The 26,932-nt window shown below is 42.0% G+C and overlaps 1 protein-coding gene across 5 annotated transcripts in view; it reads left to right on the top strand.

Annotated features, from left to right (window-relative positions):
- STARD13 (StAR related lipid transfer domain containing 13) overlaps positions 1-20,321 on the top strand; it is a 225,193-nt gene extending 204,872 nt beyond the window's left edge. For all 5 annotated transcript variants that reach the window (XM_069969910.1, XM_069969912.1, XM_069969911.1 and 2 more), the window contains 11 exons: positions 4,294-4,357; positions 8,006-9,321; positions 9,696-9,869; positions 9,984-10,143; positions 12,620-12,818; positions 16,011-16,218; positions 17,029-17,143; positions 17,493-17,714; positions 17,837-18,054; positions 18,432-18,608; positions 19,643-20,321. In XM_069969910.1, the coding sequence (XP_069826011.1) occupies positions 4,294-4,357; positions 8,006-9,321; positions 9,696-9,869; positions 9,984-10,143; positions 12,620-12,818; positions 16,011-16,218; positions 17,029-17,143; positions 17,493-17,714; positions 17,837-18,054; positions 18,432-18,608; positions 19,643-19,760 (2,971 nt within the window). In that variant the 3' untranslated portion in view covers positions 19,761-20,321. The remainder of the gene's footprint in view (positions 1-4,293; positions 4,358-8,005; positions 9,322-9,695; positions 9,870-9,983; positions 10,144-12,619; positions 12,819-16,010; positions 16,219-17,028; positions 17,144-17,492; positions 17,715-17,836; positions 18,055-18,431; positions 18,609-19,642) is intronic.
- Positions 20,322-26,932: the final 6,611 nt, after the last annotated feature.

Below are 26,932 nucleotides of genomic sequence, written 5' to 3'. Positions count from 1 at the left end.
ATCTTCCTATGTCATTTATCAACAGGCTATGCCATAGAGTCCTATGACTCCATCCTCTACCAGTCCTGTGACTCAACTCCATCTCCTACCAGTCCTGTGGCTCCATCCCCTACCAGTCCTGTGATTCCATCCTCTACCAGTCCTGTGATTCCATCTTTAACTAATCCTATGACTCCATCCCCTACCAGTCCTGTGACTCCATCCTCTACCAGTCCTGTGGCTCCATCCCCTACCAGTCCTGTGGCTCCATCCCCTACCAGTCCTGTGGCTCCATCCCCTACCAGTCCTGTGACTCCATCCCCTACCAGTCCTGTGGCTCCATCCCCTACCAGTCCTGTGACTCCATCCCCTACCAGTCTTGTGGCTCCATCCCCTACCAGTCCTGTGGCTCCATCCCCTACCAGTCCTGTGGCTCCATCCCCTACCAGTCCTGTGGCTCCATCCCCTACCAGTCCTGTGACTCCATCCCCTACCAGTCCTGTGACTCCATCCCCTATGGGTGGTATTACACGGGCCGAGCAGGGCCCGATAATACCTGTAAACGAGCAGCGATCGTTTACTGGACCTATTACACGGCTCGATAATCGTTTGACAAGAGCTGCAAGGACATCGTTACCGATGTCCTTGCAGCCCTTGCTAAACTGGCATACATTACCCATCCACGTTCCAGGGCTGCTCCTGCGTCCGCTTCTCCCGGGGGTCCCGCGCGCTCTCTAGCATCACAGCAGCCTGTCAGCTGGAAGGCCGCTCAGCCAATCACAGGCCGGGACCGCCGCGGCCTGTGATTGGCTGAGCGGCCTATCAGCTGACAGGCCTCTGTGACGCTAGAGCGCGCGCGGGACGCAGGGAGAAGCGGACGGCAGGAGCAGCCCTGGAACGTGGATGGGTAATGTATATCATTAGTCGCCGGCCACGCACCGCTATTACATGCAGCGGTGCGCTGTCAGCGCCCGACGAAAATAGGTTCTAACCTATATCAACGATCAGCCGATGATCGTTGTCATCGGCTGATCGTTGCATTTATTACACGGAGCGATAATCGGCCGAATCGGGCCAATTCGGCCGATTATCGTTCCGTGTAATACCACCCTACCAGTCCTGTGGCTCCATCCCCTACCAGTCCTGTGACTCCATCCCCTACCAGTCCTGTGACTCCATCCCCTACCAGTCATATTACGCCATCTCCTACCAGTTCTATGACTCTATTTCCTACCAGTCCTATGACTCCATCCTCTAGCAGTCCTGTGATTCCATCCCCTACCAGTCCTGCGACTCCATCCCCTACCAGTCCTGTCATTACTATAAAACTGCTTGATAATTCTTACCCAATAGTCGCCGTGTTGGTTCCACTTCTGGTTTTGGCTAAAATTACTAACCAAATACTATAGGGGGAATTTATCAAACCTTGTATAGAGGAAGGGTAAAGCAGTCGCCCATAGCAACCAATCAGATTCTAAACATGAAAGAAGCACTCTAACCGGTTGCTATAGGCAACTGCTTGACTGCTCCTTTAATTAAACATCCCCTATGTGTGAACCCAGGCTTAAGGTCGCCAGATACACAATGGGGATATGACTATTGTTATATGCCACTCACTTACATATCTGCTTTGCTTATCTGTATGAATAATTATACTCTATTAGAGCATGGCTGTACTAAGTGACTTTAAAGGGGTTATGCAGGTATAATATTTTTCTTTCAAATCAACTGGTTTCAGAAAGTTATATAGATTAGTAATTTACTTCTATTTAAAAATCTCAAGTCTTCCCATACTTATCAGCTGCTGTATGTCCTGCAGGAAATGTTGTTTTCTCTTCGTTCTGACACAGTGCTCTCTGCTGACATCTCTGTCCATGACAGGAACTGTCCAGAGGAGGAAAGTTTTTTTATGGGAATTTGCTGCTGCTCTGGTCAGTTCCCGTCTTGAACAGAGTTGGCAGCAAAGAGCACTGTGTCAGAATGAAAAGAAAACACCACTTCTTGCAGGACATACAGCAGCTAAGTACTGGAAAACGAGATTTAAGTAGAAGTATATGTAAATTACAAATCTATATAACTTTCTGAAAGCACTTGACTTGAAGAAAACGACTTTCGCTGGATAACCCCCTTACTTTGCAAATGAAGCCGACCATACCTGCTGAATTCACTGGGACCAGCCGACTATTCAAGACATGTGCACACTCTGGCGCGTGCATGAGAATGTGTGGACCGAAAGGAATAGATGATAACTGAATGAACGTATACATTTACAGTAAATCTGTCAGATGCAATTCACATCCCAAAGACTCATGGTACCTTTCTTATATCCGCCTGTGCTTTCAGAAGGTAAGAAAATGCTTTTATTCTCCAATGAAAGTGTCAGAGGTTTTTCCAAACTCCTGATCCAACGGCCGTTGTCTACTGATTTCAGTTATCCCCACTGACGTCAATGCAAACAATGGCTGTCATTTAACACAGTGTATTGAACAACAACTCTTGTTCACACAGCCATCTAATTAACGTTCAGGGCATTTATCTGAGGCCATAATTTTGACTTGTTTCGCACACAGCTTTATTTGTATGCCGTCATTTCACCATTTTTTTAAGCAAAATTTAATATAACTTTAAAAACAGCCACACCCAAAAGTGCATCATAAAGCTGCCGTCTCAAGCCTGACCCTAAATAATGAACCAAAGTATGCTAAACTATGGACGCTGTTTTAGACTCAAAACGACGACCATTGTTTTGAGTCTAAAATAATGTCCATTAAAAATTGTTGTGTGAACATAGCCTTAAGCTGGAATACCTCCTAACTACCCCTACCTGACCCTGCTTGATTGACAGCCAGCTGCAAGCTATGCTCCAAAAAGGGAAAGGGATGGGAGGAGGTGTTATTGCCCTCAGAAGATCAGGAGCTCAGGAAAGCTTCTCTGGGAATAAAAGCATTTTTCTACGTTCAGGAAGCACAGATGGATATATGAAAGGTACCATGTGTCTCCTTGACCTAATAGCTAACAGTGTCAGCAGTTTGTAACCGGAATTGAATCTGACACATTATGGCCATCCAAAGACCCCCATTCACTTATATAGAGTAATACCACATGGCTTCCAATTTGCTTTGAATATTTGTGCAGAAAATCCACAATTATCAAGGAAACCCACAAAACAAAACCAATTCTTGGATATTTGGGAGGATTTGATTTTCCTTAAGAATCTAAAAAAAAAACCTAAAAGTCTAAAAGTAATCTAAAGCAAAATCCATAATATTACATTTGTGAGAATTCATTGCAGATATCTGCTCAGATTTACTATTGTCCGCTGAGTGTCCGACATACTGACTGCACTATGTCTTTTTTTTTTTTTCATTGTATTTACTAATAGTTCTTAAAGGGTTGACAATTTTCTTTTTTTACGTTTTTTGTACATAAAGCGATTAATAAATTACACAAAGGAATTAAAAAAAAAATTGCATGTGAAGGTCTCATACATTTACCTACAACTATATCCAGCTCCCATTACCTGTGCAAATCCCCAGGTTAAAAATCTGCTGCCTTCCGCCCCATGTGGATTAACCCTCATAGTTATGCAATCTAAACTCAATTATATAGTAAAAGCAAATATCATTACAGTAAAGATAATAAAAAAAAATGTTCTGCAGTAGAAGAGATTTAAGGCTAAATCCACAATCATCCCCAGTAAATGAAATCTTAATCCGCTGCAATGGCTTACATACAGCAGCAATCTGGCACAAACTTGTAAATGAATGGGTTCAATAGCGGCAGATAGCTCCTTATAGATATGCTAAGGAGGAGCGGTAGGGCTGACAGGCTTAGCCCAACACAAATGATTTTGCAGAAATTAGTGATCTAATTAGGATCTCCTTATAGAAGGTGGTCTAGAAATTTGCATTCTGATAAGTAAACAGGTGACCTCACGGGGACACATGGCCTGGGGCGGGTCTGAATACCAGAGACCGCTGTGATTGGTCCCCTTACCCAAGCCAAGCCCCTCCCCTGACTTACTTTATAGAAGGTTTGCCCTGAAATTCACAATACATTCAAGAAAAGGGTTGAAGCAGCTCCAGCTATGTTACTAGATAAACATTTGCTGAGGATTTTAGGCTAAATGTCACCAGTCGTTGTAGCCAAGAAACGTGGACATATCCTTTAAGCATTTTGATCTTGTGTGGAAAAAAAAAAAACCTCAGAGAAGATGGGAGGCCAGGCTTGGAAAGATCGGAAAATTGGCAAATGCAAGAGATCCTTGACTACCGTCAGTCATGTAATAATTCAAGGCTGTGTCTTTGCTTCCAGACGGCTGAACACGTTGAACAAGTGTGCATCCATGAAACTCGATGTCAGCCTCCAAAGGAAGAAGGTGAGTGCAATCTCTTACACGTTCTGCTCATTGTTCTCGTATAGTTGTGTACATGGGATGCCGCGCTTTGCTATTCTATGATCTTTAGTGTTTCACATGGTGCTTGTTATCAGCATCATGTCTTCCTGGACTGTCCACAAAAATAGGGGACTTTTTCCAGTGTCCCTGAAAAAAAAAATAATATTTTTTTTTCTGACTGTTGGTACATAGCTGGTAGTTGTCCATTGTGATTGTAATTCTTATAATTTTACGGCTTAGGGTAAATAAGGGTAATGACTTTCTCAATATACTGTGCTATAGACTTGTATACCTTTTTATAATCTTATCTATTGTGGCTTTCCAAAAGCATTGACTGTCTGCGTTGTTGTTTTTTTGTTTTTAATAAGTTGTCCATATCTCATAATGTGTTCATGGAAAAAAAGCATAAAAAGCCATTCAAAAATAGGCATACCTTCTCTGTCATTTATTGGTTATGTTCACACACAGGTTTTTCCATCAGTCTTTTTTTCATTCAAACCCAGGAATGGATTGAAAACACAGAAGCTGTGGAAATCTTTCCATTATAATTTTGCCCTGTCAGTTCTACTCCTGATATTGTGTACAAATACTGACTAAAATACCATGTGTGAACATAGACATAGACTAGGCTGGGGTCACACCAGATTTTTTTCAATCAGTTTTTTTTCATCCGTTTTTTTGCAAAAAAAAAAAAAAGGAGGAAAAACTGAAACATTTGTGTGCATCCATTTTGATCTGTTTTTCTATTGACTTCTATTTAAAAAAAAAAGGATCAAAATGGATTCTTTTATTTATGTACACAAAAAAGTAGAAAAAAATCAGGTTTTTTTTTATAAAGGAAGTAAATGGAAAAACGAATCAAAATGGATGCATTCATTTTTTTTGCAAAAAAACGGATTGCAAAAACGTAGTGTGAACCCAGCCTAAGGATATTCTCCCACACAGTATTTTTGCTCGTTTTTTTGGCAGTATTTTTCAACCAAAACCAGGATTAAAAACACAGAAGGGCTATGTGAAGTTTAGAGGATGTCCGCCATTTAAGGGCAAATAACGTTTGTTATTTCAACACAACGACCCTTGTTTTAAAATCACAGCATTTATTTGTCATTAAATGGCGGCAAACCACTAAACTTCACATAGCCTTTCTGTGTTTTCAATCCTGGTTTTGGTTGCAAAATACTGAGCAAAAATACCATGGGGGAGATTTATCAAAGGGTGTAAAATTTAGACTGGTGCAAACTGCCCACAGCAACCAATCACAGCTCAGCTTTCCTTTCAGCACTGCCTAAAGCTGAGCTGTGATTGGTTGCTGTGGGTAGTTTGCACCAATCTAAATTTTACACCCTTTGATAAATCTCCCCCCATGTGTTAACATTTATGAATTGCAGTTTTGTTGCGGTACTGCTTAATTTCTGTGAAAACATTACAGTACTGCAATGAGACTGCAACGTGTGTGAACACAGCCTTAATGCATGAGCCTCATGCTATATACCTAATGCCATAAAATTATGAACGTGGTCTTCACACTGTACCTTCCTCCAGCTCATTTGAACCTATAACTCTGTTTACTGTCAGGTCATGCTGGGTGTTATAGTTTGGGGGGGGGGGGGGCACAGTTTGGAGACCATTGATTTTGTTAGATATGTATTTTAGGAGATTTACATTTACATTGAAGTAAAAAAACTCTAAAAGAAATCCTTAGTTCTTTGTTCATGACTGCATGGTTTTTGTTGGCATGGTGTCACTGTCAATAATAAGAGCATCAGGGCTGCCAGAAAGATAAAGCCTTTGCTCAATGCTGCATGTGGCACAGATTATGCCATCCCCTTAGTCACCATGGCTTCAGCACTGCTACTGCTCCGGCACCCTGGAAGTGCTGCAGTCATGTTGCATACACAGTGCACATAGCCCATCACTGATCTGTGTTCATGTGCCATTGCTACACAAAAGCTTAAAGGGGTTATCCAGCGCTACCAAAACATGGCCACTTTCTTCTAGAGACAGCCCTACTCTTGTCTCCAGCTTGGCCGGGATTTTGCTGCTCAGTTCCATTGAAGTGAATAGAGCTTAATTGTAAACCGTACCAGAACTGGAGACAAGAGTTGTGTTGTCCATGAAAGAAAGTTGCCATGTTTTTGTAGTACTGGATAACCCCTTTAAATTGTTACCCCATTTCCAGTCTTTACACAGTTTTAACTACTGTAAATCTCCCAACTTGACACTGAATGTTGATTGTTGGAAAGCTTTGTGAGCATAGGTACTATACATGCATGTCCTATGGCTTCTATGGGGCCAATGGCGTGACCGTTTATTAAAGGTAAATCTTTCCTCCATTTTAAAGGGTGATGAGAACCTGCTCAATTCATAAATTGGAAATCTCTTAAAACAGGCCTTATTTTCATCTGGTATATACACCATTCACTGCAAGTCAACACATATAGTTATTATACACTGATATATAATATGGAGCTAGTGCAAAATTCCCAATAGATTATATAAACCAAATCCATACACCCTGCGCTGTAGTGTGCCGCAGCATTTCTCCATCCAATAACAGACAACATTGTCAACAAATTGGTGATTCTTACCGCAGGACATTACTGTCTAATTTGTCTATTCCGCCTCCTAACCACATCTTGTTAAACGGACTGCTCAATGGGAAAGATTTCCTCATTACCATCAATGGTGTTTAGTGTAGACATAACAATTAGTAGAGTCAAAGCCGCTGGTGTGGATTACCTGGGCCTTTCCTGTCTGCCAGACTGCCCCGACTCTAATGACACTAAATCAATTAGTCCACCATTGAAATACCTAAGGATGGGAAATGCTGAGGGATATGTATGGAAAGTGCGGAGATGGATATCCATAGCAACAAAATAAGAAATAAATGCAATTCTCACATCATTACATAAAAAATTATTATGGCATAAGATCTCTGAGGCCCTAAACAATAGTCCTAATGATGCCCTTTTTAGATGGGGTTCTACCATAATTTAAAAGTATATCTTATCCATATGAGTGAGAATAATTAGGGGATTGGTGGGGGTCCATCTGTTGGGACCCCTGCCGAGGAGCAAGCTAGCACTGTCCTGAGAGGTTGGCGCTCGCTTGCTCCTCAGTATCGGGTCCTATAACTTTAAATTTAAGGTGGGTTTACTAGTAGTATTGTAGCCATAACCAGGAGTAGATTCAAATCTTTCCATTAATGTTTTTCTCTGTTGGTTCTACCGCTTGTTGTGGCTGAAATTAAAATATTACATGTGAACCCAACCATAGGGTCCGATTATTGGCTGTAATTAAAATCCAACCTGTCCAATCTTGAGTGAGCATCAAGAGGCCACCATACATATTAAAAGGGTCCCATATAAATGGTGGGTTCATTTAACTTTTTATTAATGTTTATGGGAACCATTAGACATTCTATGACCATAACCATTAATTTAGCCAATATTGTCTACTTACTTTTTTGATATAAGATGGATTACCATATAATAGAGAAATGTTTTATTGAGCAATCATAGTGGTATGCCAACAATCTTGCATACTTTAAACATTAAAAAAAACATACACACAGTATAATAAACTTGATCTATAAATGAGGAATTAACATAGCTTATATTGTTTTTTTAGAGTGAAGATTCAGATGAAGAAGATCTTTGCGCAATCAGTGACAAATGGACATTCCAAAGATTCAGCCGCCGATGGTCTCGGGTGGATGACATTGATACACTGCTCGGAAGATCGGAAAGACTTGGGTCATCCGGGGACATGAAAAACACGACAAGCAGTGAAAGCGTGCTGACAGATCTCAGTGAGCCTGAGATATGTTCTATTCACAGTGGAAGTAGCGGTGGAAGTGACTGCAGGTGTGCTTCCGGGGAAACGTTCGATGACACAATGTGTGTGTCCGATCCCAATTCGGTTAACCATTTAATCCCATATTGGACAAGGGATATCGCAGATGGTAAATTTTATGCAAAGACTGATAAAGCTTCACATACAAAAGCAAAAACACTCCTAAAATGCATGGGTACGCTCCGGGGCAAAGGAGCCCACGGGAAACTGAAAGGACCACCTAAAACTGGAGGGTTAATCATCAGCGAGCCAATTCTGCAACTGGAGCCTGAATCTGTCAAATCAATGAGCAGTGTTCAGATAGGTAATGGACCAGTAAGTGACTCCGCTATAGACTTAAAGGTAACTGGAAACTTGGACTTAAAATCTGAAATGCAGACTATTGATGAAAACTCTTCAAGCATAAAAGATACAGAGGCTTCTGATGCAAACAAGCGAGCAGGTATGTACCTAGAAGATATTGACCTCTTCACCATGACTGGTATACGGGCTAAACCTGGCCAAAATCATAAAAATGAATTTCATTCCCAAGAGGATCTGGTTGTACATATTCCTAAGGACCACAAACCTGGAACATTTCCAAAAGCAATATCTATTGAAAGTCTCTCACCTACTGATAACCTTGGTGGTGTCAACTGGCGAGGTGCAAGCATATCACTTAGTGGACAAAAGGGACTCTGCATCAAAGAACCAAGACTGTTATCTTCAAGATGCCCCAGAGGTAGCAGGCTTAGCGTGTATGACAACGTTCCAGGATCCCACTTGTATGCCAGCACTGGAGATCTCATGGACTTGGAAAAAGATGACCTTTTCCCTCATTTAGATGATGTATTACAACATATCAATGGACTTCAGCAGTCCGTCGATCATTGGTCAAAAGATGTCATGCCAGAATTACAAGACGACAATTTATCCTTGTTCCAAACCCCAAACCCAGTAGCGTTAGACTTTGAAGGGAATTCTATATCTGATGGGAGAACAACACCAAGTGATCTGGACAGGGATGCAGCCTCCCTCAATGAATCAGATGCGACGGGGACAAGGGAAAGAAGAGACTCGGGAGTTGGAGCATCTCTTACAAGGACAAATAGGTAATGTCTATGTCTGCTTTGTCCTAAACCCCCATTATTTTATTTTATTTATTTTTTTAAACACTTTCAAAAATATGGAACCCCCCCCCCCCATATTTTTTTTTTTTGTTACATGGTATTTGAATAGGTTGAGACATTGATAACTTTGTGACTTGTTTTAGTGATCGGTGGGGGTCTCAGACCCGACCAGTCAAAGGTTTTTCTAAATGACAGGGTTACTTTCCCTGTTGTGTTATGTCACTGCTGTTGTGTGTATAGGTATTTGGTTCTGTGTGATAAAACTCAATGAAATGAATGACTCAACTGATATTATTTCCAAGTACGATTATTTTATTCCAACCTAAATCTACTTGCAACTTTTATTTCCCCTCTAGACACATGAGGTGGCACAGTTTCCAGGTCTCGCACCAGCTGAGCGGTTCCCTGGCATCACTTCAAATCAACAACCAATCTGCAGGCCAACTCAATCTGCTGCAGAAGTTCTCCCTGTTACGGCTGACCGCCATCATGGAAAAATATTCTATGTCAAACAAGCATGGGTGGACATGGTAGGTACAATAACTGAAATAAAAGCGACTAATAATATATTTTTATTTATTAATAGTACAGTAATGTACAGTACACTTTTTTTCCATATAATTATGTAACTTTATCGATTTCAGGTCTGTACCAAAATTTATGAAGAGAATGAAGGGTCCTGATTATAAGGATAAGAATGTTTTTGGTGTTCCCCTTATGGTCCACGTGCAGAGAACTGGGCATCCGATACCACAAAGTATTCAACAGGCATTAAGGTTTCTACGTAGTAACTGCCTTGATCAGGTAAGGATTTATTAGAGTGTACTACTGTAAAATTGGCTTAGTAGAAATATAACTTATAAAAGCATTAATAAGAAGTGCAATGTAGTTGTTCCTACTTGCCCAGTCAAAAGCTTTTCCTCTCATCTCCCCTTTATATACATGCATACTTGGTACAGCCAACTGTTGTGTTCCCAGTAGAAAGAGGAGAACAAGCCAGACATCTCTGGCAGTGGCTTGTCTTTCATGGGGACAAAATGATGAATCATTGATATTCAACATGCCCAATCTATCCTTCATTCTCACAACAAAGGAGAGTCAATCCGTAGTTGGATGATGCCACCAAAATTGGTGGGTTTGGCAGACTTTGCTCCCATGTGCATGGGCACCTTCAAACGTAACTGTAAAGTTACATAAAAATTATTATAGTACAGGGCTGTGCACAATAATACTTTCTTAGTTATGAGCAGCCAGGAGTATGGGCAATGGCTTTACTCTACAAGCCAAACTGAAAATGAAATTTAGAAAAATGATTAGAGTGCACAGTGCTGCACTGTAATCATTTCTCATCTATAGTTACATTCTAAGGGTCGGTATACATTAAAAATGTTAAATCCTCGCATGACAAAACATCTGCCAGTCCCAGAACTATACAGGATGCTGGGCAAATGGTTCCCCATACACAACGATTATAGACCATATCTAATAGACATCATTGCTAAGAAGGTTTATCTCCAAAGTAAACAATGCAAAAAAACTAAACGAATTTAGTGTGGTTTTCCATTGTTTAAACAAACTAGGAAATGTCTTGGATTACAGCATGAGGAACCAGACGTCTGCTTACTAAGAGACAACTAAACTAGCCATAAACTAGAGTAAAATTTAAAGAAAATTCTCCCATACTACTGTATATTTCCGGAAAAGTAATGTATAATGACCATGGATGTGAGGGATGGGATGGTTCAATAAGCTGTATGTTGTTGTTTTTTTTTGTTTTTTGTTTTTTTTTTTTTGTTTGTTTTTTTCCCTTCAATGTCCTCATAAAGTGAGTTGACATGGAGACTGTCGGCTTTTATGTTGTCAAAACATAATGCGGATTGTGTTGGTCTCAGGATAATTAGAACAAGGATTTCTTAGTTCACTGTCCTCCCACACAATATAATTTTAGATCTGAGGTCTTGGGAGAGAGCATATAATTCCTCCGAGACATCTCAATACGACCAGAAAAAGCTGCATTCTAACTACTGTCTCCCTGAGCAGCTACAGACAGTGACGCATTCATATGTATGGAGCGGCCGGGCCTTTCATCTGTGAAATGTCTAGAACATACATACTGTACATCTTATTGTTGTAGGGCGGTAATAGAATTTGGTGTAAAAATATCTTTGTGTAGTATGAAACGTGTTCATGGGAAAGGATCAAAGGAAAACTTCAGTCAAAAACTTTTTATAGCTTTATATTCAATGTATTAACTCTTAATATAGGAACATGTGAATGCCCCCTTAGGATGACCATCGATAGCGTTCGGACAAATGTTTGTTTGGCCAACAGCTATCCCTAAGCATATCCCCATATATAAGAACATTCAACACCGCAAAATACTCATGGGTTCTCAATGGAGATAGGTAAAAGGTACTCTAGAAACAACCAAACCTGCTGCTGGCGGTGGGGTCAGCTGACAGTATAAGGTGTTTGGGGGGGGCCGCCAGCTCCATTCTTGGTGGAGATGATGGTCGGAGGTGATGGATTTTTACTGCATGACCGTCTTGTTCTTGGAGGGAAAAACTAGAGCCAGTGTAGAGGCTTAACTCTCTTCCCTATAGGGAACACATGAACGTTCGGCTGTGCCAAATATTCATGTGTATGGGGAGAAACTGTCAGCTGAATGGTTGTTGAAGGTATATCGCCACCTTGTAAAAAAGCTGCCTTATCTCGAAGAGTGGGTTCACACTACGGAATCTGCGCGGATAAGTTCCGGCAGATTCCGTCGCTCGTACCAGCTTGCGACTGCGCACATCTCCAACCGTGCCATAGACTCCATTCTATGGCCGGTCCGATTCCACCATCCAACTAAAGAATTGACATGTCAATTCTATGGGTAGGATTGATGGAATCCACCAGAACTTATCTGGGCGGAATCGATGGTGAACCCACCCTTAGAGATCAATAGGTTCAGGCGCCTGAAATGCAGCATCTGATCTTTCTTTCCCTAATCATCTCTCGGGGGAGAGGCCTCCATATACTTTAGACCATGTCCTCCATATTGGTAGCTTTATGTGAGATGAAAACCTTTGGCCCAAAGCAGGAAGAATTTAATACCCTCTTTCTAGAAACCAGTAAGAAGCCTTCAGGTGTCTCATTGCGGTAACTGAGATCTTCATACAGTATATGAGAATATGTCAGACAAGACTCTGTATTTTTATCTCCAGCCTTCGGAAGATAAATGATCCCTACTGGTAAATTGTAAAATGTTCATGAAAAACATTTACTTTTTCTGCAGGTTGGCTTGTTTAGAAAGTCTGGCGTTAAGTCTCGAATCCAGGCCCTGCGCCAGATGAATGAGAACAGCCCTGAGAATGTAAACTACGAAGGCCAGTGTGCGTACGATGTGGCCGACATGATGAAGCAGTTCTTCAGGGACCTTCCAGAGCCCCTGCTCACCAGTAAACTAGGGGAGACCTTTCTGCATATTTACCAGTGTAAGTACACCTAGCTGACATGAGACGCTGTACATAAGACCCTTGTGACCTGGTATCTAGACTGGAAGGTTACAGAGTGTGCTGCACCATCTGTAGGTGACACAGGTGATTAGTGAATATATATTACAGTGGTACCTCGGTTCTCGAACTTAATTGGTTCCGGAAGGCAGTTTGAGAACCAAGCAGTTTGAGAACCGAGCAGTGTCTTCCCATAGGAAATAATGTAAATGTGGTTAATTGGTTCCAGCAGCCACCAATAATTACCTACAATACTCATTTATTACACTGATAAGTGCTCAGTATAATCACTACAGTACAGTACAGAACAGCACTATATACTGTACAGGACATTAAACATAAGAAATGTTCATCAGAACCAGCAAGTATAGTACAGTAGTCACCAACTCCTCGCCCATCCTTTACTGTATAGCGTCCCCCCCCATCCAAGCACTGTAATGTATGGGAGATGGTGGTGCAGTGCCTGTACTACTACTGCACTGTATATGCACTCCAGCAGTCTTATACAGCACTGTACTGTATGTGAAGCCTCACCACTGCGTAACTCGCCAGGTACAACCCACCATCCACGCTCGCAAAAACGTTTGAAAACCGAGCAAAGTTCGGATTCCAAACACTACTTCTGGGTAAATTTTCGTTCGAATACCAAGCAGTTCGAGTTCCAAAGTGTTCGAAAACCAAGGTATTACTGTGTGTGTGTGTGTGTGTGTGTGTATATATATAATATATATATTCACACAATGTACTTTGAGATAAAAAAAAACAACCTTGCTTTATTACAATCAAAATGAGCCTCATATTTTCCAGTGTTTTTCATTGCTTTTAGGAATCTTGTATGTACTTTTTGGAGAATTGTTTCCAGCTTTTTAGCCTCTTTTGTGGAAATTTTCATTTTTGGGACACATAAAGCAGATGCATGGGAGTGTAAGGCATTAGACAGCTCCATACAACAGAACCACATTAAGTCCTTGTTGGACCTTGACTTGCCGTATTATGGGGCTTTTCTCCCCTAGATGTGTTGTCTATAGGGAAGAACACCTTTGCATTATGGCATCCAATTATGCATGCTATGGTCTTGGATTCCTTATGGAAACCTTTTATTCCAAATGAAATTAGAGGTATATAGAGGTACAGAAGGGCCCCATAGTAGACTCCCATAGTAGCCACAGTCACAAAGCTTTCTAATTTTTACACATCATTGAATCTCATTATTATCCTCTTGGGTTATATAATGGTTTTATATATTGTAGGGTGGTTAGGAGTTTATTTTGTATACATGGCCTTTGTCTATTATAATGACCCATTTAGCAATTACCTTGTCTCTCTCTGAGATTCAATATACAGTGTTCTATAGTGAGGACATATGGAAATTGAGTTCAATACACATTGCTATTAGTCAGCGTAAGCATGGCGGTGCCGGGATCTGTCTACTGTGACATTGCAACAAAAGTCAGCTGTGTTAGGAATATATGGGGTTTATATTTATTTCAGCACAAACACAATAAATTGCTATCTGCACTAGTATCTTAGCTCCTATAGCCGGCTGTTATTCTGGTATCGCTAAAGCCCTGAATGGTAAATGGTAATCTTATGGAGTGTGCAGATTAATTTCCTATCTATCTATCTATCTAATATAATATAATTAAAAAAAAAAAAAAAATATATATATATATATATATATATATATATATATATATATATATATATATATATATTTAATTTTATAAAAAATATCTATATTTAAAATAATTATTTATATATATATATTATAATTTTTTTTTACAAATCCCATAATCTGAGTTTAATGCAGCAGCATAGCCTCCCTTTGTGAACATACCCAGTTCTGGAGCTGTGTGCCCAGAGCCTGTAGAATTTCACTCCAGAAATGTGTGAGAAGTCTTGCCATTGCAGCGTTAACTCTTTTATCATCCCAGACTCTTATGTAAATGACTGGAGGCACCAGCTAAACTCATTTACTGCTGTCTGGAGTGTAGACACAATACCATATTTACATCCATCTAAACATATCAGCATGAATGGTAAAGAATGTCGATATAAAACACACAAGTCCATAAATAGCTCCTATGTATGGGAGACGGTCGGAATCCCTGGATGTCTCCACAAAATACCATCTCCTAGACACATCTGAAAATAATTTTTATTTTGCTTCTATTATAAGACTCAAACGTGCCTCTTTTAGATTTTTGATACTTTTTGTGTCATCACAGCGAGGGGGGGGGCATGCTTTTCTGTTCTAAGGAAAAATGGAAGAAGTGAGTCACTGGAAGGCACTGTACGGCAAGCAAGCTGTAAAATGCTAGAGTAGAATAACCTAAAAGTTTTTCTCTAAAAAAAAAAAAAAAAAAAAAAAAAAAAAGTGCCATTATGTTTATAGGATGTGCCTGGTATAGCAGCCCTAGGCAAATCAATGGCCATATAATAGGGGAGGAGATACTCCACAGCCGGATACTCTGATCCTGCTTACTTTCCTAAGAAAGATAGGTTAAAGGGATTTTACCAAATCGAGAAGCTTTCTTCCAAAATGGCGCCACACTTGTCCATGGTTTGTATCAGGTATTGCAGCAGCTTGACTCTATTCATTTCAGTTGAGCTGAGGTATAGTGCTGGACATAAACCAGAAACCATGGCACTTTTTTTTTTAATCCTGTACAACCTCTTATTCCTGTTGCACCTTGTTTTCCTGGCACGACACACCAGAGAAGTTGCTTGATCTCCATACATTTTATATCTGTGGAACGTCCATTAAAGGGAAGGTGTCATCACTGCATGCTGCCTGAACCATAAGTCATTGGCGTGGTCCTGTTGGCTTCTGCCTTCTCTATTGGCCTTGATTGATCTCCTCCAGTTTGTGTTTAGAGAGATCAATCAATCATGGCTGGCAGGGTAGGGAGAAGTTGCTGGCAACCTCTGATGACTTCCAGTTCGGGCAGCATGAAAGTGATGACCAGTTCCCTTTTAAGGTCTAACCAGTTTTCCTAGCATTGCATATTGAAGGCAATTGGGAGGGCAGTTTGTCCCCATACACATTATACTATCCATTGAAAAATAAAATCTCTATATAGTGAGGACCTAGTTATCTCACCCCGGTGCCTGACAACGAGTTGGACCAATGCTGTAAGATCCTATTAATAATATCTTACGTCAATTCCTCAGATGTTCCCAAGGACCAGAGGCTCCAGGCAGTGCAGTCGGCCATCATGTTAATGTCCGATGAGAACCGTGAAGTTCTACAAACGCTCTTGTGTTTTCTCAATGATGTCACCGCGGTAGAAGAGAATCAGATGACCCCCATGAATCTCGCTGTGTGTTTGGCGCCATCACTCTTCCACCTTAATTTATTGAAGAAAGACAATTCCCCCAGGTTGGTATTTATGACCCGTAAAGCATTTCTTACATTACTACTGAAATATATTTCACTGAAAATTGTATAAAGGACACTGAAAAGATGTTTTCATGGAGCAAATAAATGTCAGAATGTGGTGGATTTAATGCATGGAGAGATCTCCGAGGTTACGGTACTGCCTGGATATTCTGATTCATCATTTTCTATAGCAGAGAATTTCTGTAGTCCTTGTGTCTGGAGACTTTATAGGTGACACATCCACACGTTAGAGGGACACTATACGTCAAGCCTCAAGGATGTCACCAGAGAATTGATTGTCCATTTTCTTCTTGGTTGATGGCACTACCACTGGGTCGGTACACAGCCCTCTTCTTCTACTATGTGCTTTCCTTTTTATGGAGCCTTATATTAACAGGAGTATGAGCACAAGTTGTGGCTGTCATGCTGCATACAGAATTGGTGTGCACTTGGCAAACAAGATTTAAGCTGTGTATCAGACCTATGCACACAATGAAGAAGCCTTTGGATTTCAGCACTGGGACATAGCTATAAGGGATGCAGAGACGGACTTTACATCCAGGCCTTAGTGCATAAGGGGAAACCCTGCACATAATACACCAATATTATAAATAGTAGATGGAGGGTTCTGCTACAGATCTTACAGAGAGGCCTAGGACCAGGTTACATTTCACAACACGTGGCATCTTTGTCTTTTATATAGAAACACTGTTAGCGTTGGTGTCTATGTATGGCGTCACATCTGTTCACATGTCGTGAAGATAAACCTAAATCTGGAATCTGTTTCTAATAATGTCCATCTCCATTCAGAGCCATTCAGAAGAAGTACGCAACCGGAAAGCCAGATCAGAAGGACTTAAATGAGAACCTGGCAGCTACACAGGGTCTGGCCCACATGATTATGGAGTGCAACAAGCTGTTTGAGGTAAGTGCTGTATATACATAGGTCCATCACCACAAATTTGGTGAAAACTTTTACGTTGGATTTTCAACAGAATAACATGAAACTGCAAAAGTTTACTGATACACTCCATACTCATAATTGTCCATATTATATAATCTTGACTTAAAAAAAAAAAAGATGAAATAAACCCATTTAACCTAGACAATAACCAGATCACAAAGTGTGACGCTGCTATGCCCCCCAGAGATCCACTGTAATCTGTGGGAAAACTGGCAGTAACTAATCAGATCTTCTGCAGTGCCTCCACAGGAGAATGTAGGTATTACACACAGGCTATTCAAATCAATAGTTTTCTTTTTTTTTCTTGCAGATCCCAGAGGAAATCATAGCTCAATCCCGGAATTCATATGCAGAAGCTGATATCCATGTTCCTGCTATGGAGGAACTGGTAAAACAGATGGAGGAAGAAGCGGGTAGTGTCAGCACATACTTTGATAATGTCATCCAGAATCTTCAGAAAGAATCCAAGGATAAATTTAAAGGATGGGTGTCTCTCTCCAGTACAGAGAACACAGAGCTCACATACAAAAAGGTAATGGGCTTATACATATCTCAGAAGTACATGTCACATTGCCTCCTGTATAGCCATGACATATAGCTTTACCTTTTTTGTCTTAACTGAATTCTTATTTTTTATTTTTTTTTATTGTACAGGTTGGAGATGGAAATCCACTGAGGCTTTGGAAGGTGTCTGTGGAAGTAGAGGCTCCCCCTTCCGTTGTACTTAATCGCCTGCTTAGAGAGCGCCACCGATGGGATGATGATTTTGCCCAGGCAAAAGTAATAGAAACTATTGATAACCAAACGGAAGTATACCAGTATGTAGTGGACAGTATGGCTCCTCATCCTTCCAAGGATTTTGTGGTGTTGAGGTATGTTAATGTTGTATATTACTATGTACTGTATAGGGTCTATGTCACACATTGCAAATGCAGTTGCTGTAGTTCTCAATATCATGTTGCCCATCTCTTGCCTGAGTATTGGCATGGGCCAGTTGATTAAACTGGACTTCAATGGCCCCTGTTCTTTATAGGCCCCATAGTAGCCACATGGATCATTTCTATAATATAAACTTCAAACTTTTCAGCAGGCAGAAAAGTCAGACATTGTGAATTCAAAGCGCCTAAAACTGAAGATTTTTCTGTGTTTGAGTTCCATCAATAAGAATAGTGCATTTACTAAAACATACACATTTGTGCCTATGTTTCCTGATATCCCTATGTTAATGACCTTTTGTATTCATTTGCAGGACATGGAGGACTGACTTGCCGAAGGGAATGTGCAGTTTGGTGGCAACCTCTGTGGAACATGAAGAAGCTTCTTTAATAGGAGGAGTGAGAGCCATAGTTCTGGAAACTCGATATTTAATCGAACCTTGTGGTTCCGGAAAATCCAGGCTAACCTATATTTGCAGAGTTGACCTAAAGTAAGTTACTGCACTAGAATGAAGTGGTCTGTGAAGAATCCCTAACACAGTTACAACTGGTTATGTACGGTGGGGTTCACACCCCCACCAACCCCCATTTCATGTGATTGGCCAACGAACAAGAAGTTTGTGGGCTTATTGCATCTTTCGTACAACCAATAAAATCCTTATTAGTTGCACATCGAGGCTATGTTCAGACGCTGTAAGAGACCGGCCGTTCTGTGACCCGGCCAGGTCACGGAACGGCTGGTCTCAGAAAAGATCATCCCGGCCGGTACTGCAGTACCAGCTGGATAATCTTTAGTGCTGCTGAATTCTCACGCGGGTGCATCCGTGCACGCCCGCATGAGAATTCCCCACTGCACACAATACAGCGTGCGTCCGGAGCCGCACGCTCCATTGTGTAAACTGACCAGGGTTTTCTACGGCCGCTATTCATTGAATAGCGGCCGCACAAAACTGACATGTGAGTTTTTTGCGGCGCTCCTAGGGGTCCCAGGCAGAATGTATACTATGTGTATACACTCCGCCGGCATTCCTTTGGCCTGCAGCACAACGTGGGTAAAGGATTAACCGCGGCCGTGTTGCAAATCGGCAGCAACGTCCGTGATTAATAATTTACTTACGTTGTGTGAACATAGCCAGACTTTATAAACGGAGAATGTGTGGGCGCTAAAGAGGAGTTTAAATGGCCACATAAAAAATCAAGTGGCCACTTCATTGATGGAGCCATCTAAAGGTTCTATAAATGAGCGCTGATCACAAAGATCAGAACCTGTTATCTGGAGCCCATTGGCCCATGTAAAAGGACTCTTACTTCTAAGTTTTACAACCAATCATTTTGTAATGAGCTTATTGGTAAAAGCTTGGTAAACATAATTGGACTAATATATGTAATAGATTCTACCCGATATATCCAACCACATAAATGTTCTATTAGCATCTTTGTGCCATATAACCATAATAAAGTCTAATAGAGTCTAATAGCGTTTAACTTGGTAACTGACTAAATTTTCCTGTTTTTTTAACCTCAGGGGCCATTGCCTAGACTGGTACAACAAATGCTTTGGACACCTCTGTGCGGTGGAAGCTTTGCAGATACGGAACTCATTTCAGCCACTTACAGCAGAAGGACCAGAAACAAAAATTTGAAGAATATGCTACAAAAGACTTTACATAGAAAAACAGGATCCCTATTATAAGAAGCCATATCGGCTCTACCAAGAGGCAGCACAGTGCATGTCAGGGGTTCCGGGTATATGGCGTTATCAGTGATAACATGTCAGGGGTTCCGGGTATATGGAGTTATCAGTGATAACTTCTTTTTTTTTTTTATTTAATTGTACATAGACCATGTAAATATGTAATCTATATATATCTATCGTTAAGATATTTTAACAGGACTATATGTGTATACAGCGTATGTAAATTATGAGTTAATGCTTTCTGTGGAAGCTTTTTGTTTGGTATTTCATACATTTTATTTCACTTTGCGCACATTGTTTATACACATGTATAAAATGCTTGTAGAACCTACCACATGTATTATTATATCTTAACAATGGAAGTTGTGGTTTACTATATGCAGCAATAATACGGACACTTTACATTAGTTGTCCCCATCTGTAATGCACTGCACTGTCTGGACCTTTATGGAGAAGAGGTACTTTGTAAATAAGAGAATAAAGAATTGTCTTCATGTTTAAAATGTGACCTCAAGTGATGTCTGTGTTATTTATCTGTAAATGGGGGGGGGGGGCTGTCTCCTATAGAATTATTGCATATGGACCTTGGCCCACGATAAGTAAAAAGTCAGGGCATCAAGCTGCACAGCAGCGACACCTGGTGGTTGGATCCATACAGCAAAGGCCATTTGACATAGGCAGACTGCTGCCCAATGCGGGCGCTGATCTACATGACTGGCAATCATCTATGAAGCCTATTACATGGCTCAACTCTCATGCAGACAGGGCCCCATTACAAAGGGCAAGACTGACTTATTCGACCAATTACCCTAAGAAATCTGGTAATGGAAGGTCTGTTTTTCCAAAAAGAGCCCCATTCTTGTCTATAATTGGTAGTGCAGCTCAACATTTTACTTAAATGGAGCTAAGCTGCAATACTAGACAAGGCCTATGGACAAGAGTGGCACTGTTGCTGCCACTAACTCAGATATCCTGTAGCAATACCTGTGATGTGTTGCTTTAGTGGAAATGCAATAATACCAAGGTGAATATTACGAAGATTGCACTGTACATGTGCTTATAATATGTAACTTTCCTACATCAGGAACATCTCCTGTTAAGAGGGATTGGTTGTACAGATCCGTCAGTGGGGCAGCAACCGCAGATCTGAGTTCTTTAAGAACCCTGGGGTGGACACCATCTGGACCGATCGCCGTATTTAACTTCAAATGGGTATTTTCGGAGTTCAGAGTCCTTCAGAGGTTCTCTAGGCAGAAGTAATTGACTGAAGAATGCCAATAAACTTAAAGGAGCCTATCATGTTGAATATGCAGTCTAGTCTACAGACGACATGTTAGGCTATGTGCACACTGCGTATGAGACCGAGCCACGGAACGGCCGGTCTGTGCCCGGATCATTGCAGCCAGAACTTAAGTACCGGCCGAGTGATCTTTCCGGCCGCGGAGCTCTGATGCGGGCGCATCAGTGAGCGCCCGCATCAGAGCTTCCCATAGCCCACAGTGAAGCAAGCGGCCGGAGCCGCTTGTTTCACTGTGTGAACTGACAGGTCTTTCTGCGGCCGGAATTCACTGAATTCCGGCCGCAGAAAACTGACGTGTCAGTTATTTCCGGCGGTGTATGGGATCCCAGCTGGAGCACACACGATGTGTATATGCTCCGGCCGGGATCCCATTGAAAATAAGGCTATGTTCCACCCCTCAAAACTACGGCCGTAGTTTTACGTAGTGTGAACATAGCCTTATAGTGCAGGAGGAGCTGAGCAAATTGATTATAGTTTTGAAGGAAAAGTTCCAGGATAACTTTTCTTTTTTTTTTAATGTAAATCTTTGCTTATTCTTAGCTAAGCAGTCAAGTGGGCTCCTGCTGAGTGATTGACAGCTCTCTATTATATCTAATTATACACAGGATATCGCATTAGTTACTGATGTACATCCACACAACACAGTGAACGGAGACAACCTCTAGTCTAACATGATCATCTCTAAGTAAAACCATGCTGGATTTGGATCCACCAAGCTGTATATTCTTAGTTGATCCATTATCTTTTTTTTTTTTTTTTTTTTTTTTTTCAAGTACTGTGTCCATTGTTTTTACTACTACAGATGTCAGACTAACTGGCCTGTAGTTACTGGGCTCTTCTCTACTACCCTTCTTGTGAATAGGTATAACATTGACTGTCCTCCAATCATCAGGAATATTTCCTTTTAGGAGGGAATGGTGATACAGATCTGTAAAAGGGGCAGCAATCGTAGATCTGAGTTCTTTAAGAACCCTGGAGTGGACGTCCTCTGGACCCATCGCCTTATTCAACTTCAAATGGGTATTTTTTTCTGAAACATCAGCCTCAATGCATTGCCTATTCACTGATGATCAGCCAAAATCTAATTACCTCCTCTAAGGTGTAAAGAAAAAAAATACTCATTCATACATGTGCAAATGAGGCATCTCCACCTCCACAGGCAGCATGTAAAGCCTGTGACCTCACCCCCTGCAGAGAATATTGTGACTCTAAATATCCCCCTGATGCCCATGGTCCAACTGAAGTCCTAAAATCAAGGATAAAAATAGGACACATGAGAACCTTTTGCAGCAGCTATATTTGTACAGTGTATTTTTGCCTTAGCTGTTGAAAGTAATGGGAAAAAAGTGAAAGTTCTGGTCATATGTAAATCCTTATTCTCATAAAGGGCCAGGAAACTAACGAGCTGGATCATATAAAGCTTCAACTTTTTAAAGGAGTGCGTTGAGCGCTTGGACTGCAGTTCTCTCTACTTATTCCCCATTTCAAAGAGCATTTCTTAAAAGAAAAAAGACTTCTTTTTATTCCTTTAAGCATAGAGCCATTTATTATAAAAAAAAATGTAGTTTTTAAAGTGTCACTATTAAAAAAAAAATCTTTTGACATGTCACAGAGACGTGTCAAAAGTTTTCATGGGTCAGAGTACTCAGACCAGGGCCGTTTTAATACATTGGTGGGCCCAGTGCACAGCCCTCAAGAGTGGGCCCCCCCTTCCCTTTCGGCACATTGTATAATGTACTAAATTTGCCCCCACACTGTATCAAGAGCCCCAATACATACAGTAGTTACCTTATAACACTATTTCCACCATACAGTGATTACATATTACATAAAAACTGCACTGAACAAAACAGAAAGATATCACCAATGATACCATTACATAATACCGCCACATCATGACCCCTAACACTACAACCCTATAACAGAGTGTAGTTACATCCAGTGACTCACCGGGGGCGTCTTCTCTGATCAGTCTGTCACCTTTTCTTTTTCTCTCCATCCAGCCTGGGCCACCTTGAAGTCTTCTCCTGGCTGTGAATCTTCTCTCCAGAATCTGCCAGACAAATATTTTAGGCTCCAACACATACAGTAGTTAGGTCCCTTGTACCCCTATACAGTAGTTACACCCCTCTGTACCCCTACATAGTTACACCCCTCTGTGCCTCCATAGTTTTAAGGTGTCCCTGTAGTATATAGCCCCTCATGTGCTCCTCCAGTTATATACAGCCCCCCTGTGCTCTCCCCCATAGTATATAGACCCCTGTGCTCTCCCACAATAGTATATAGCCCCCCTGTGCTCTCCACCAATAGTATATAGCCCCCCTGTGCTCTCCAATAGTATATAGACCCCTATGCTCTCCCACAATAGTATATAGCCCCCCTGTGCTCTCCCCCAATAGTATATAGCCCCCCCTGTGCTCCCCCCAAATAGTATATAGCCCCCTGTGCTCTCCCCAATAGTATATAGCCCCCCTGTGCTCTCCATAATATATAGCCCCCCTGTGCTCTCCCCCATAGTATATAGACCCCTGTGCTCCTCAATAGTATATAGCTCCCTGTGCTCCCCAATAGTATATAGCTCCCCTGTGCTCCCCAATAGTATATAGCCCCCTGTGCTCCCCAATAGTATATAGCTCCCCTGTGCTCCCCCATAGTATATAGCCCCTGTGCTCCCCCATAGTATATAGCTCCCCTGTGCTCCCCCATAGTATATAGCCCCCTGTGCTCCCCCATAGTATATAGCCCCCTGTGCTCCCCCATTGTATATAGCTCCCTGTGCTCCCCAGTAGTATATAGCCCCCTGTGCTCCCCAGTAGTATATAGCCCCCTGTGCTCCCCCATAGTATATAGCCCCCTGTGCTCCCCCATAGTATATAGCCCCCTGTGCTCCCCAGTAGTATATAGCTCCCTGTGCTCCCCAGTAGTATATAGCCCCCTGTGCTCCCCCATAGTATATAGCCCCCTGTGCTCCCCCATAGTATAAAGCCCCCTGTGCTCCCCCATAGTATATAGCTCCCCTGTGCTCCCCCATAGTATATAGCCCCCTGTCCTCCCTCATAGTATATAGCCCCCTGTCCTCCCCCATAGTATATAGCCCCCTGTGCCCCCCATAGTATATAGAACCCTGTGCCCCCCCATAGTATATAGCTCCCCTGTGCTCCCCCATAGTATATAGCCCCCTGTGCTCCCCAATAGTATATAGCTCCCCCTCCCATATAACATTGAAAAAAACAAACACTTTTACTCACCTAGGTCCACGCGTTCCTCTTCTCTTCCCTCTTGTGGCCGCACTTCCTGCGGTCACAAGAGGCTGCACTCCCCTTACCCTCGCGCCGACGCTCCAGTGACGTCGGGCGCTAGAGGGAGAGTGCGGCCTCTTGTGACCGCAGGAAGTGTGGCCACAAGAGTGACTGACAGGGAGGGAGCCAATGGCTCTCTCTCTGTCAGTGCCGCAGCAGCAGCAGGCGGGGGCAGCGGCGAACGCCGGGGTGGCCCTGCAGGGGGCGCCATGGAGGGGTAAGTAGATTACCCATCCATGGCGCTCCCCCCTGACAGGCTGGTGGCCGCAGCCCTGTGCGACCGCATTGGTCGCACATAGCAACGGCCGGCCTGCTCGGGGGGGCCCCTTTAACCAGTGGGCCCGGTGCACGTGCACCATGTGCCCTCTGGTTAAAGCGGCCCTGACTCAGACGTGTACCGACCGAGAGAACAAGCCAGGAGTAGAGATGATCGAACATCGGAAAATCTTAGGTTCTATAGAACTCGAACCTTGTCAAACCTTCCACATTTGATTCCCGATGCCGTCCCGGTCCGTGGGGAAGGAGGAGACAGCCCGGGATTCAGCCTATTACCTAGGCTGAATCCCGGAATTCCAGGCAGTACCCGGGCTGTCTCCTCCTTCCCTACGGACCAGGAAGGCATCAGGAATCAAATGCGGAAGGTTTGACAAGGTTCGAGTTCTATAGAACCTAAGATTTTCCGATGTTCGATCATCTCTAGCCAGGAGAAGGCCGCACTAAGCTTGGTCCTCTCCTCGCTCTGTCACTTGATGAGTTGGGCTCATAGTCTAAGTCTATGGAGCCCGACTCTTTTCTTTTCCAAAATTTTTTATAATGACAGGTACACTTTTAATTAATTTTTGTTGATCAATGCAACCATTTATGGAACTATAGTTCCATACATAACCAACAGTAGAGTAGAACCAAGTAACTACAGACCAGTTAGTGTGACATCTGTAGTAGTAAGTTGATGGAAACACCTCTAAAAATCATCCCCTAAAAATTAACAACTTGATGGATCCAAACCAGCGTGGTTGTACTGTGGGAAAATCATTTCATGTCCTGCAAAAAGTAGTGTATTCTTATTAGAGATGATTGAACAGTGCTAATTTTCAGGCTTGTACGAACTCGAACCATCGGTATTTGACTCTCACAGTCTTCCCGTTCCGAGGGGAAGGTGGAGACAGCCCGAGTCCCGCCTAGAAAATAGGGATACAGCCTGGGCCATAGGTTGTATTCCTGTTTTCCAGGTGGGACTCAGGCTGTCTCCACCTTCCCCTCGGAACGGGAAGACTGTGGGAGTCAAATACCGATGGTTCGAGTTCGTACAAACCTGAAAATTAGCGCTGTTCAATCATCTCTAATTCTCATCAGTCTGACACAGTGCTCTCTGCTGCCACCTCTGTCCATGTCGGGAATTATTCAGAGCAGTAGCAAATCCCCATAGAAAACCTTTTCTGCTCTGGACAGTTCCTGTCCTGGACAGAGGTGGCAGCAGTAGAAGTTATTCACAAATCTGTATAACTTTATGACACCAAATGATTTTAAAACAGAGGTATGTCCAATGCGAGTCACTAAAGGCAAGTGTCAGGTACAGATACTAAAAGTCCATTTACACTGAAAGATTATCTGCCAAAGATTTGAAGCCAAAGCCAGGAATAGATTTAAAAAGAGAAGAAAAGCTGTCCTTTATGACCTGATCTCTGTTTGTAGCCTGTTTTTGGCTTTGGCTTCAAATCTTTGGCAGATAATCTGTCAGATAATCTTTCTGTGTAAATAAACCTCTTAGCTTCTGAGCCCCCTATATATTTCTCCACTGCGATCAATATGTTTTGTTATGTCTGTCTTGTCAAAAGTTAGTTTATATGACAGTGACTCATTAAATTAGTTCCTTTTTCTCAAAATGGTTTGTAACGCCACCACCCCTAAACTAACCCAGATGGTTACAACGAGTAGGAATATATCAGAGGTGATAAAACTAGTCATATCTATTCATTGTGTTAGTGTCTTCTTCTCTGTGCCGTGTTGTTCCTTATACAATCCCTGCACGCTATATTACTGCAGTTTGTCCTTTGTGCAGATGACATAAACACAACTATAATAACATCCTTCAGTCTGACAGAATTGTCCACAGAGGATCTGGCATCAAGAAGGAGCAGGCATAACCAGAGTCCCATGAGATCCAGACAGTGTTAATACCTAGGCTTCCTTTCTGCCTTACTGAGCCTGCATGTATCCAGCACCCAACCATAACTCCTTTAAAGAAAGTTGTGACATTACACAGCAGCCACTATTCATGTGTTTCTGCCAGTTTCGTGTGGGCATAAAGCACATGCTCAATGGCATATGGAGTATATTTGTGATAACTAAAATATGTGAAGGATGTGTAATACATGACTGATGGAAATCAGTTCTAAGAGGAAAAAAAAAAAAGTGCAATATTATTTGGTACCACTAGATGCCGCTGTGGATCATAGACTATAAATAGAGTGGTAGAATCTGACAGATTATTGAAGCCAAAGCCAGGAACAGACTATAAAC

The sequence above is a fragment of the Dendropsophus ebraccatus genome, chromosome 5 (genome assembly GCF_027789765.1).
Source record: "Dendropsophus ebraccatus isolate aDenEbr1 chromosome 5, aDenEbr1.pat, whole genome shotgun sequence".
NCBI classification, from domain to species: Eukaryota; Metazoa; Chordata; class Amphibia; order Anura; family Hylidae; genus Dendropsophus; species Dendropsophus ebraccatus.
This window is presented reverse-complemented; position numbering and strand designations above follow the sequence as displayed.